At 33.9% G+C, this 12,761-nt stretch overlaps 3 protein-coding genes and 1 long non-coding RNA gene across 7 annotated transcripts; 2 read left to right on the forward strand and 2 right to left on the reverse strand.

Moving 5' to 3' along the window:
* The first annotated feature begins 8 nt into the window (after positions 1–8).
* Positions 9–6,996, forward strand: LOC143901634 (acetylcholine receptor subunit alpha-like 2). Of its 2 annotated transcripts, none has more exons than XM_077414063.1 (8): positions 9–1,697; positions 4,130–4,320; positions 4,665–4,706; positions 4,773–4,882; positions 5,215–5,428; positions 5,810–5,987; positions 6,061–6,213; positions 6,517–6,996. In XM_077414063.1, exons 1-8 carry the CDS (start codon positions 1,628–1,630, stop codon positions 6,867–6,869), a joined length of 1,311 nt encoding a protein of 436 aa, XP_077270189.1. In that variant the 5' UTR covers positions 9–1,627; the 3' UTR covers positions 6,870–6,996. The 2 variants fall into 2 exon arrangements, with proteins under 2 accessions (XP_077270189.1, XP_077270192.1); XM_077414066.1 differs by lacking the exon at positions 9–1,697 and adding an exon at positions 3,321–3,585 and having other exon boundaries at positions 6,517–6,995.
* On the reverse strand, positions 1,954–2,897 carry LOC143901661 (uncharacterized). Its single transcript, XR_013258149.1, has 2 exons — positions 2,758–2,897; positions 1,954–2,441 (listed from the first exon to the last, which is right to left on the reverse strand). It is a non-coding gene; the product is annotated as an uncharacterized LOC143901661 (long non-coding RNA).
* A 464-nt stretch (positions 6,997–7,460) lies between the features above and the next one.
* On the forward strand, positions 7,461–10,733 carry LOC143901228 (5-hydroxytryptamine receptor 3A-like). Its single transcript, XM_077413341.1, has 7 exons — positions 7,461–7,906; positions 7,998–8,042; positions 8,124–8,233; positions 8,644–8,854; positions 9,005–9,182; positions 9,453–9,605; positions 9,878–10,733. The coding sequence occupies exons 1-7, from the start codon at positions 7,685–7,687 to the stop codon at positions 10,219–10,221; spliced, it is 1,263 nt and encodes a 420-aa protein (XP_077269467.1). The 5' UTR covers positions 7,461–7,684; the 3' UTR covers positions 10,222–10,733.
* LOC143901233 (neuralized-like protein 2) lies at positions 10,397–12,722 on the reverse strand. 3 transcript variants are annotated; one of them, XM_077413366.1, is made up of 3 exons: positions 11,818–12,722; positions 11,211–11,531; positions 10,397–11,136 (listed from the first exon to the last, which is right to left on the reverse strand). In XM_077413366.1, exons 1-3 carry the CDS (start codon positions 12,188–12,190, stop codon positions 11,015–11,017), a joined length of 816 nt encoding a protein of 271 aa, XP_077269492.1. In that variant the 5' UTR covers positions 12,191–12,722; the 3' UTR covers positions 10,397–11,014. The 3 variants fall into 3 exon arrangements, with proteins under 3 accessions (XP_077269492.1, XP_077269481.1, XP_077269487.1); XM_077413355.1 differs by having other exon boundaries at positions 11,211–11,543; positions 11,818–12,718; XM_077413361.1 differs by having other exon boundaries at positions 10,397–11,133; positions 11,211–11,543; positions 11,818–12,717.
* Positions 12,723–12,761: the final 39 nt, after the last annotated feature.

The following is a 12,761-nucleotide window of genomic DNA, read 5'->3' on the forward strand; positions in this document are numbered from 1 at the left end:
TATTATTTTATTGTAAGATTGTGATTGATAGATCTGCTCGAATGGAGTATCGATGAAAATCGCGAGGCTCATGAATAATATTTTGTTGCTTATTCGGATAGGCATACGCATATAATTTAATTTCGGGATAATAGAAACAATGTTCAATATAAATATCGATTGTGAATAAAGCGAAACGTGGCAAAATTGTAAAAAGATTTTGTAAATAGTAACAGGAAGATTTTGTTATATATAAGCAGCCGCGAGAAATATTTTTTATTTTTTATTTTTTATAATTACCGAATCAGAGAAGTATTTACTATTATCGTTTAATAATATATAGATGTAATATACTAATAAAAATGTTTTCATATTTTTTTATTGTACTATGCAACTTGTCTCAGTCTTTTGTAAGATGCAAGAGCATATTTATTGCAACTATGCTTGCTGATAAAATCGAAGTGGCATATCTGACGATATGATGGTAGATTGTACGAAGCTAAAGTTCAAGAAATTTAAAAATCAAAACCCTAAGTTTAAAGATAGATGAGGCGTCGAATGTGTTATAGTACGGATACACAAAAAGAATAGTCATCAAATTAGGGAAAATTTATCAAAAAAGTCAATTCGTGAAATCAAAATTATTTAAATAAAGCGTCAAGAGACTATAGGTAAATACAAGAATCTAACATCACCTACAAATCGAATGCTTTATAAAATAGAGACAATGTGTCTCTAAGAATTAAAGAACCTGGATTGCGAGAAGCGAGATTAACTTTGACAGAGAAAATCGCCGAAAAAGAAGCTGCAACAGCCGATCGAATTCCGAGATTTTCTATTTGAATATCGAAATCATCGCGAATATCATAGGATCTTGCGAGTGATAAGTCAGTCGCGCTTTCAAGACGAAGCATCGACTCGGAGGAGGAACGGAGGGTGATGATACCGCCGGCTGTATGTCAAGAAAGGCGACCTAATAATGAGCTAACACTCTGCAGCCGCGGGGATGACGAGTCGCACCCGTGTCGCATCTGATAGCCCAATGTCGCTCGAAGTTCGCTTTTGTCTTGGTCTTGTACTTTGTTTCAAGACGTATACATACGCGACAATTATATAGCGAGAGACAAGCGTGCTGTTTTACAGTAATTCTATCGTTCCCGACCAGTGAAGAGAGAGAGTTGTCTTCTTTACGTTCGCTATTGCAGCAATCCCGATGCCGATCCTCCGTATACATTCTCTACCTACTTCGTCCTCCTTTTTTTCTCTCTTTCTCTGCAATCTCCGTAATCGCTGTAATCGCGAGAGAACGACAAACGATATTAAGCGATTGTGAAATCATGATTTGTTGATCTATCGGAATGCGAGCTCATAAAAAATTCTCGCCAGGATCATGACCGGATGTTAAAAGAAATGTATATCACTAGAACACGGTTTTCCAGGATAATATGTCAATTATGTAAATTATAAATTATATAAATTAAGTATCGAATTTCACGAGAATGCTGAAAAGCGAGGAAGAGCGGAGGTGGCTTCGGGGGTTGCCCGCTGATGAATCAAGCAACGACGTATGTACAAGCTGTCCACGTGACTAATCCGTTGCTACAGCTGGTCGCGTATTATCGATTCACGAAAATTTCTCTTCACGGTCATGCGCAACCCCCGTTTCCACCTTGAGACTAATAAGGAGAGTACGGTTCGCGTACGCAACGTGGTGCGCAGTGAGTATATACGTACTTATCTATATACGTATCACACGTGCGTGTGCATATGCATGGAAAAATAAGCGATCGACATCGGTGAATGCGCATAGTTCTTTATATATATTAATATGGATAAACTGAAAATGTTTAGGTTAAAATTGGCGAGATATTGGAATATAAATAATTTCAATCCATGTGATTGCGAACAAATTAATTGAACAAATGATTTTGTTAAACAGATTATATATGGGTTATATTTATCATTAAATGACTATATATATATATATATATATATATATATATATATATATGTATATATGTACCAACAATAAATGATTAAAATATTGCAAGGGTATTTTATCTTCGACCGCGATATATGTAGGCTAAAAATATCTATAAGCGTATATATATATATATATATATATTGCATTTTTGCACCAATTTATGTAACATTTTATCTTGAAAGATATTTGAGATATAATTTATAAAGGTCGAATGTACAATAAATGAATCTATATATAATTTATCCAGAACTATAAAATGTTAATACTATTCAGTTCCAGTTAACCCATTTTAAGGCGGCGAATTTATAAAACGTAATATATATAACAAAATACTGTCGTAATTTTACAAAAAGGTCTTTGCAAAATATTTGATGTAAATATCATAGATTCGATACCTCAAATATAAAATTATAATCATCGACTCACCGACCCCGATGCGCAGCAGCGGAGCTGTATCTGCAACGTCGCTACGATGATTCTGTAACAATCAAACATACAATCCAAATTAGAGCAGAAAAGAAAGGAGACAGTCAGTATTTCGGAAAATAATTACCGAACGTAAAACACCGAATTCTATATTTTAATTCGTTAAACGAATTTAATAAAAAAATCACGTTTAACTTCTTGAAAGTATACTCTATTTACACTGAACACAAGAATTTTAAATAGAATTTTAAAAATTAAACTCTTTTTTAATTTCTACTCTCTGGCTAACTTTACTATTCGATTAAAAAACCGATTGGTTAAACTATCGCGAAAGACAAAATATGTATAAACCAATTAATTATATTTACCGCATGTTGTTCCGCCGGCGCCTGATGCCTCTCCCAGGCCTCCACTTTCTCTCACGCTGCTTGGGGTGTCCTTCGCGTTCCCTCGATGCGAAGCTGATGCTCTTTCCTGCGTGGATATTTTCTGTAACATAAAAATAAACAAATCGATTAAATAATTGTCACGCGCATCGATCTTCTTATTTGTTATTCCGATTAACGTTTTCCTAAATTACTTCTTCGAAAAAAGTATCTACGTTAGAATCAACTTGAATCAAATTTTCGATTTATTTCTTTTTACTAATTTATATTTCGAAACATGGTTTAATGTAGCAACTAAATAAAAACAAACGAAAAAAGAGATTCTATAATATCTTTAGAAAAAATAAAAAATAACACTTACCAGAAGTGTTATTTTTAGATGTACAATTACACACAGGCAGTCCCAGAATTAAGCGTTCATATTAAATTCACTTGTTAGATTTGCCTTTCTTAATTTCAACATTTTTAATAAGTATAAAAAATATCACTGTAGGTATTTCATATTAAGAACTATTTTTGGGAAAAATTTGATTCAAATTTACTGTTTGCGAGGAATTTCAAGAGCTTTAATTGATTAATATTCCGGACCGTACAAGATTGTTTTTATTTAATTGGTTGTGTCGTGTAACTCTCAAGTATCGATACCTTGGGGGCGTCCAATATATCAGCAGTTTCGGATTTCATGAGGCGTTTGATTGTTAAGCTGCTATAAAGAGGATTAGTTAAATCAGAGTCGTTGGCTTGTTCCGATCAAGATGAGAATAATACAAGTGTTCGGATTTTTCCTAATTCTCTGGCATGGTCAATTTGGTACGTTATATAATCTTCAGTAAAATAATAATAATTGTGTTTCATTACATATATTTTTCTACATTCAATAATTAAGCGCATGTCATCAATTAAGTATGTTTAAAAATAATTTTTGTTATCGTTAAAGCTTTTAAGAAATATTTTAATAAAAAGTAATATTCTAATAATTGGATAAATAACAAGGGATTCTCTTGATAATGAAATTAACAAGTGACAAGTAAAAAAAAGGCGGCTTGGTGAATTCATCAAATTTTGAAGTTACTTATTATTTCTCTCCGCAAAACATGATCATTTTCATTTAATTGTTACCGCAGCGCTGAAATGGTTCGAAGCGGAGCCGAAACGTCGGATTTATTATGTATATATTATTAGTTATTAAAGATCAATATAACGTTGATTTGTGTACCGTCAACCGTGTTGAACTCTCAAAGTCCCTCTCCGTTTTTAATTGTCAAAAGTAATATTTACATTAAAATAATTTGATTGATCAAATATGATATTATATTAATTCAATTTTAATGTAAATCTATATTTTCTTTTTTAGCTTATATTATCAATGTTGCACCACATTCAGACACAGTTGTAACACGGGGGTGCAAAGATTTGGAAAGTACGACACCGCTGTTGCGTCTTAAAAAGTATCTCTTTTGCGATTATGATTTCACTGTTCGTCCGAACCATCATAAAACAGTTATCAACGTGACTCTCAAACTGATGCCGAAAATGATGGAATTCGTAAGTGCATCATCGTAAATTATTAAGTGATAAATTACATTACGTGATTGTAAAGTCAGTAGCTATAGTGCTAAAGTATGTTACATTCTAAATATAATATTTCGAAAAAGAATAGGTTATTAGCGGGAACTTTGTTATTCGAACTATTATATTTTAGTAAACTTACAATTTTTATTTTCTGACATAGGACACACACATGTCTTAATTTAAATTAATTAATTAAAATATATATTTTATGTGTCAAAAAATAAATTACTTTTATCTAAAGTGTAACATTCATCTTTTCTGGTTCATATTTCGCAATTAAATAGTATATAAGGAAAATTAATTAATTTTATTTACAGGCCGGGGAGGGTATACTGACGCTTCATAGCTGGATGTCATTGGTGAGTCTAGATTATTTTACTTATCGTACCACATTCTTTTATTTGAATAAGATATTTAATTAATAGTCTTGGACGGACACGTATCTTACCTGGACATCGAGTGATTATAATGGAATTACTTATATTCACGTGAAATCCTACGATATTTGGTTACCCGATTTGCATATTTATAACTCGTAAGTTATCCTTATATTATCGTTATTAATTGCGTTACACTAACATTAATAAATTAGAGAAAAATTAAAATAGAGCATGTAGCGAGAGAAGGGAATCTGATTTGTAAATCTGATCAGATATAAACAAAAAATTTGGAAGAATTATTTGATTCATCTTATCTTTTTAAATTAAAATAAATTTATACTTTAATTTAGATTTTTATTTTCTATTTTCTCTATTATTTATGATAAATTATTTGCTATTTAAGATAGACTTTTCAATTCTTATTTTTATATTAGCACTCAATTACGTTATACAAATGCGATTACAAATACTTGGTCGGTTCTTTTAGTGGCGATATGTCGAATGATGAACACTCGACTTTCGACACAGAATGTTTACTTTTTAATACGGGCTCGGTCATTTGCGTGCCGTCTGTAAAATATATTTCAAAATGCGATCCTGATTATACTTATTGGCCTCACGACCAGCACACGTGTAATATCACACTCGGCTCATGGTCGCATACAGGAGAGGAAATCGATGTCCATCTAGACGGAACCGGAGTACGTGAATTACTTGACTTACAAAACTGCAATAATAAATCTTTTCCATACATAATTTTTTCCGAATTACTTTTGATAAAAAATTATGCATTATAAAATTAACTTATACGCACCTTAAGTTAATGCGGGCGATATATTGTAAAATTGCTGGCAAAAATTTCATCTAAAAGTTATTAAATTAAAATATAGAATAAAAAAAAATATCTTTCTTTGTCTCTTTGTTTTAATTTCAGATATTTTTGAGAGATCTGTACCGTATTTTCGCCTCTTTTCTTTCATTTTTATAAATTTTATTTATAAATAAATTTATATATATTTTAATAATGTTAAAATAAAAAAATAAAAAAATAACTATATATTTAACTACATTTATATACATAGGTTAACATGAATGGCTACGAGAATAGCACAGAGTGGGACTTGAAATTGTTAAACGCAGAGAAAATTGTTAAAAAATATAAATGTTGTCCAAACGATACTTTTCCAAAAATCGATTACACATTTTTATTGACACGGCATAACGACATAAATCATAGATCTTACGTCACACCAGCCATCGGTAACCAATTGTTTGCAAAAACAAACTTGCATGGTAATTGTATATATACTTAGATCATGAATGTCTTTTCTAGCTTTGATATTCCTCACTCTGACGGTGCTCTGGTTGGATTCAAGATCGGTTGAACGAGTAGCAATCGCGAGCGTAAATTTTATTTGCCACTTACTCTGCATGTTCGATTTACACTGGTTAGTGCCGTACAATGGCGTTAATCCTCCTAATATAAGTGAGTATCAAAACCACAAAGAATGTCATAATTAACAATATGAATTAACAATTAAAAAATATCCTAAGTTAAATCTGAAAGAAAGAGACATTTCAATTTCATAACTTTGAAATGAAATCTTATCGTATCAATAATTATCCAATATAAATATTGTTCAAATATTATTTAATACAATGAAAAAGATAGTATTCGAATTAAAAATTAAGATAAAATAGAATCTAGAATCAATTACCAGAATTACACGCAAAAGTACATGATTTAAATTACAAATAACAAGTTACATTTCTTACATTCATCCTGCAGTGCTGTTCTACCGCGATTCCTTGGCATTGGCTACATTCGCGTTAATTCTGACAGCCTTGTTACGTAAACTGCAAAGCATGAGCATGGAGATGCCAAGTTGGATGTTTTCTACGACGACGTTCATCTTGAGCAACAGGGCTGGTCGATTTTTGGTCTTGAACGACGAGGAATCTAAGATAGCAGGTGGAGGTATAGTGGCTGAAGACAGCTCGGATCTTCCAAAGTCCGGAATGAGGATGAAAGAATCGTCCTGGAGACATTTCGCCGCTATCGTTGAGTGGTTGTCATTCTTCTGTGTGATCCTCACCTATGTTATCATCTTAATCACTCTTGTACCTTCAGGAGCAAATTAATCAATGGTGCAATCAAAACGTTCTCCATAACGTTCGAAATCCTTTTAAACAATATGTTCTGTTTGCCATTTTGTGGAAGATCAAAATAAATAATTATTTGCATTTTTAAATAAAATGTACCTCGTCTTTTTATTCCTTCCTTGTTAAATTTCGTTAGTGATACTCCTTTATTCGAACAATTTATGTAATTTTAGATGTTTAATTACAATTGCATAAGTATATTCAAAAAAGTGTCCTATCGGGAGAGCTATTTAAAATAAAAGAATAATATTGTTACATAAAATTTGTTAAAAATGCTGTAATAAGAAAAATCAGTGAAGATAATGTTATTAATATAAAAATAAGTTAGTTTTAAATTCAATTTTCTGGATCATTATATATTATAACCGTTTTTAATTCCATTATTTTTATCCATCTACTTAAAAATTTTCTATATTTGTAATAATATAAATACTAAATAATATTATTGTCACAATGGTTTTCAATTTAATTCTTTTATTATAAAAATTATAAATATTACATATATGCTACATTTTCTAACTTTAAGTTTAAAATGAATAAAATAATTTAAAATAAAAAAATTCATATATAGTTAAGGTAATTTTGTGCTTTCGGAAAATGTGTCTCTCATGTTCATGATTAAAAAAAAAGATAAAACAATTTCTATTGTTGATAAGAGCTTATTGTTGAGGGGGCGGTCTTCGTGATCTGCAGTTTTACATTTCACTGGGCGTATAATTATCGTTCTCCTTTCACATAATCCATCGCTAAGCGATTCAGTCGTTGTAGATCCGTTCGTCGTGTAGCTATTCAAAATGGGCAGAATGGGTTTCTTTCCTATCCTGCTGTTTATCCTCGATATCGTGTGCACCGACGTGATAGCGGACAGCAGTTGTAGTGCCGAGACCAAATCAACTATGGTGAAATTAAAAAGGCATCTTCTTTGCGAATACGATTCCGATGTAAGACCGGTACAGAACAATAATAACATAACGCGTGTGATTTTTTGGCTGAAGCCATTCTTCTTTGAATACGACGTAAGTAAACTTCAAATTAGTTGAAAATATGCTGTAATTTACAAAAGAAAATCTAGAAAACCAAATTTAAAACTATTAATTTATTTTATAGATTATAAGAGATCAAACCTTCCTATTGCATACGTGGATCTCAATGGTAAATTTACGTATATAAATAGTACTTTACAAGTTTCTAAACATAACGTTTGAGTTTTATATTAATATTTTGTTTGGACAGTCATGGAATGATTCGCATTTAACGTGGGACCCTGCAGAATTTGACGACATCAAATGGGTACCTGTAACAGATTATCAAATTTGGGTGCCTGACGTATTGATACATAACGAGTATGTAATATATAATATACATTTCCATAATACCTTAATAGTTAAGAAAACATTTAAACTTAGCAATAATTACATCAATATCAATCTTTCTTGTATAAATATATTAATTTTTAAATATCAGAATCCAAATTTAATTTATCTACAATTATAATATGTTCTAAATATTACTAAATACAGCAAGTAATGTATCGTCAATTAAAAGACTTCTATTAAAACCTCCTAACTTATTTCACTTACAATTGTTAGAGCTAAACGTACACGATCTCAACAAGCATCAATAAAATTACATCGAAAAGTTAAAACAAATCTGAGATGTAGAAAATATCTTGATACCTTTCCTAATTTCTATGCCCAAATTGTAAAATGATATTGAGTTTAAATGGAATTTATCAAATTATTTGTATGTTTAGACGAATTGGAGAAAGCACATCGAGTCACGATATTTTAAATTGTTGGGTCTCGAGGTCGGGGGAAGTTAGATGGTTCACGGCAGCAAAGTATGCTACAAAATGTACCTCAGATAACACGTGGTGGCCATATCAGACTTTGAATTGCACTATACAATTCGGATCGTGGTCACATTCCGGTGACGAGATCGAGCTTGTTACCAATCAAAATGTGGTATAATTTGTTCATTTTCCATTAAAACAGATTTATTTCGTATCTGAGATAAGCAATACTTGCGCAACATGTGTATAAAAAAGTTAGATTTTTTTTAGTAATGCTTATAAGTTCTTTTCTTTAATTTTTAATCTGCCAATTTAATTACAGTCACGGGCAAGTATAGATTCAAAGAATGTCGAGTGGGATTTAGTGGAACTTTATATAACAAGATGGGAAAGTAGATACAAATACAATTCGGGTTCGACCGTCAAAATGCTTTCTTATCACTTTATTCTGAAGAGTCATTCGGGCATCATACGCATTGCGTACATATCACCTACCATAGGTATGTACGTGTTGCGTATTTTATTGATTTTTATTAATATTGATTAATATTGTTTTATTGATGGCAAAATATCCTTTTCTTTATTATTCAAAGCATATCTGATAAAAACTCGCGATCAAATTTTGTAAAAACAATTTGTTGATAATTTAAATTTAACATATGTATATACTGATAGATGGTAACTTAATTTTCAACGAGCAAATAAATTAACTTCATTTACTTCCTCCTCCTATTAATTTCGATGCGTTACATTTTACATAATGTTCACAGTGCTAATGGTGATGACTCTGATGACATTGTGGCTAGAACCGAAATCTTTCGAGCGAATGGTGATTGCTAATCTCAATTTCATTTGTCATTTATTGTGCATACAAGACGTGCATTGGGAAATGCCAAAGAGCGGCATTAACACTCCCAAAATACGTAAGTATTTAACAAAATATAATTTAATAAAGTACCAAGTAAAAAAACCTATTCGCTATTTATCCATCTTAATATTCTTCGATTCTCAACAATTAATATTTCAATATTAATTTCTGCAAAATTAGTTTATCCAATTATATATATTTAATTAAATGCTTAATTTAACTATTATCGCTAGCTTTTTAGTTTACTTCCTAGTTTCGCTGTGCATAACAAGAAAGAAACAGAGAGAAAAGAAAGAAGAATTAAATCATAAATATATTTTTTATCAGTTTTCTTTTACGAGAGTTCTCTCGGGATAGCAACGTTCGCTCTCATCCTTACCAGTATTTTGCGACACCTGCAAGAACTGACTACCGAGCCACCCGTGTGGATCTCAGCCGGCACGACGTTCATTTTGCGCAGTCGATTTGGACGAATTCTTTTAGTCAGCATTCTGGATCCTGCCGCGACAGCCAAAATAGAAGTAGATGTGGATGACAATACTGACCTCGTGCAATCGAATAGCAAAACATCGTCATGGAAATACATTATAGTGCTTATAGGATGGTTGGCATTTCTAAGCGCACTTATCGCTTACATTGTATTGTTAAGTACGTGTTTCCCTACGAACTAAGCTGCAACATACTAATTCTCTAATATATAAGAAGATAGATTTATTTTTAATGGAGTTACTATATGTATCATGTTAAATGATGTAATTATATAACAAGTAAAAAATATAAGATATTCACATATTATAGGATATATATCGATTGGATAGATCGGATCCTGATGCCGATAGAATATAGTTTTCTTTTTTTCTTCTTATAAATATCTTTATTTTGTAAAACAAGTTTGCTTTGGATACTTATATCAATATCCTTCGTTTTTGTTTATTTAACAACAGTGTCAATTGCAACTTAACCCTACGTATCTTATAATAAATAGAGAACTCAGCAAATATAGGTAGGGCGAAAGTAACTGCCCGAAAATATACCTAACTTTTATGTATGGCGTCATCACGTCTCATAATGATCATTTCCGAATGATACTTACAGTTAAACTTTCAATACGATCTCGCTGAATTTCTCGATTTTGCAGCGATCAACATTTCGTTACACTATGTACACATCATGATTTAGTATTTCCACCCCAGAAAAATCTTCAAAACGCGCGAGTAAAACAAACCTTCGTTATGTAGATGTCAACCGTTTCTATCGTATACACTTCCGAAAAGTTATGTATAGAAACAAATAAATTCGTACGAACGTTTCGAGTCGACACATGTACCGGCAGTCATCGATAATTAATGGAACATGTATTACGCATATACATACCAAACACTGAAAATATCACTGGGAAAAAGATGTAGAAATTAACGGGTACTGCTTCCTAAACATATATGCGAAAACGGAATGAGCTGATTCTCACTGTGATTGATATAACAAATAGTCCTTCAATAGTCTCGGCAAAGGGAGCAGATTGACTGCGTTCCTCTTGGTGTATTGCAATATAGCGTCGCGGCATGCACTCTGTAGCGTTGATACTGCTGAAAACACACAGAAAGCGCGTTGAGAAAAGAAGCAAGAATTATAATGTAAGATATAGATTATAGATATTCACCTCCATACAGTTGAACTATCCGAACTTGTTTCGTGGTACCGTAGACATCCACCACCGCGCGCAAGGGTCCCGCCTTATAAGGAATGTCCTTTCCGCATACACCCTGATCCTCGCCGTTGATAATGAAATGCATTTCTGCCTTATCGGGACAACCAGCTTGCGGCACATACATGATACCGATACGACTGCCCGCATCCGTAGGCAGGATGCAGTGGGAAGAACCGTCTATATTTGGCTTGAGAGCGTTGAAAGGAATAACACCGCGCGACGTTTGCACGTTGACTCCATCCGTGACCAGTTTCTTCTCTCTGGCTGGTATTCCTGGTGGTATACCTTTGATGATGGATAAGCACATAACATTCAGCAAGCATAAAATATGCTACAAAATTGGAATGCATCTAAAACACGTGTCCATTATCGTTAATGCTCTTATTATGTTCTCATACTTTTATTATTTTATTTTTTGTATCCTAGTAATTTTTGTATCAATATTACAAACATATTATATCGTTTTCTAACAAACTTCCTTCACAAGTAAAGTAATGTTACATTCATAAATAGAATTTTTACAAGATTATCATAGTAATTTCATATAACAGATACTAACCAGTAAGAGAGGTGTATGTAGATGATAGACCACCGTCAAAGTTGTCCCAGATAGTTTGATTCCTAGTTATAGCGAGGATCCATGTGTTGCCCAGTCGAACCAGATTAGGCATCGCGTATTGAGGCAGGTTGTTGTTGACCGAAGCCGGATCGATCAGGGTGAGACCCAGCCGCATGTGTCCGCTCCATCCCCTCTCCGTCTTCTCGATCTCCACGAGGAAGATCTCCCCTGGCTGCAACGGCTTCTCGCTGAAGGCTACCGAGTTGGCAAAGCTTGTGGTGCGCACTGCCACCGTGCTGTCCTCGCACAGGAGAATGTTCTCGCCGTGGATGGGGTGGAACCTCGTCACTATCTTCCTGGACTCCTCGCTCATAGTGGCGCGACGTAGGACGAAAATACGCACACCCGAACAAGATCGCGCGCGTATGATTGCGCCGCACGCACTAGGTGCATGCCTGATGGCCTGATGCTGTCGGATCAACACGAGCCGCTCCTATGACACATCGTCATCGAACGGAAATCGTGCGAGATCCGTTTTCGTGGCGGCACGCCACCCCCGGGGACACTCGACCGGGAGGAAACGCGAGTAGGACTTCGCCCGAGAAAGAAATCGTTCCGCCCGAAGAAACGACGAGCGATACTAAAGTTTATGAGGAAGCGGCTTATATACGAGAATAGTAGCAGCGGTGTCGACCGCCGTGAAACTCACCGTCGCTTGAAAGGCTTTCGTTAGGTTAGGTTCTCGCTAGGGAGCAGTCGCGGCGATCACGGGGGGATCCGAGAGACGCCGGTTTCACGAAATTCACATGTTGTCGCGGGCGACGGCCTAGCCGGGAACGTTTCCGGATCCTCCTGTGTTTACGAAGCTGCTACGAACCGCCATTACAGGGATTGCGAATCACTATGGCGGTACGGACGTACGGACTCCGGACTCCGGACCCGGA

Source organism: Temnothorax americanus, unplaced genomic scaffold (assembly GCF_048541705.1).
Source record: "Temnothorax americanus isolate GAGA-0224 unplaced genomic scaffold, ASM4854170v1 Scaffold10, whole genome shotgun sequence".
Lineage (NCBI taxonomy): Eukaryota > Metazoa > Arthropoda > Insecta > Hymenoptera > Formicidae > Temnothorax > Temnothorax americanus.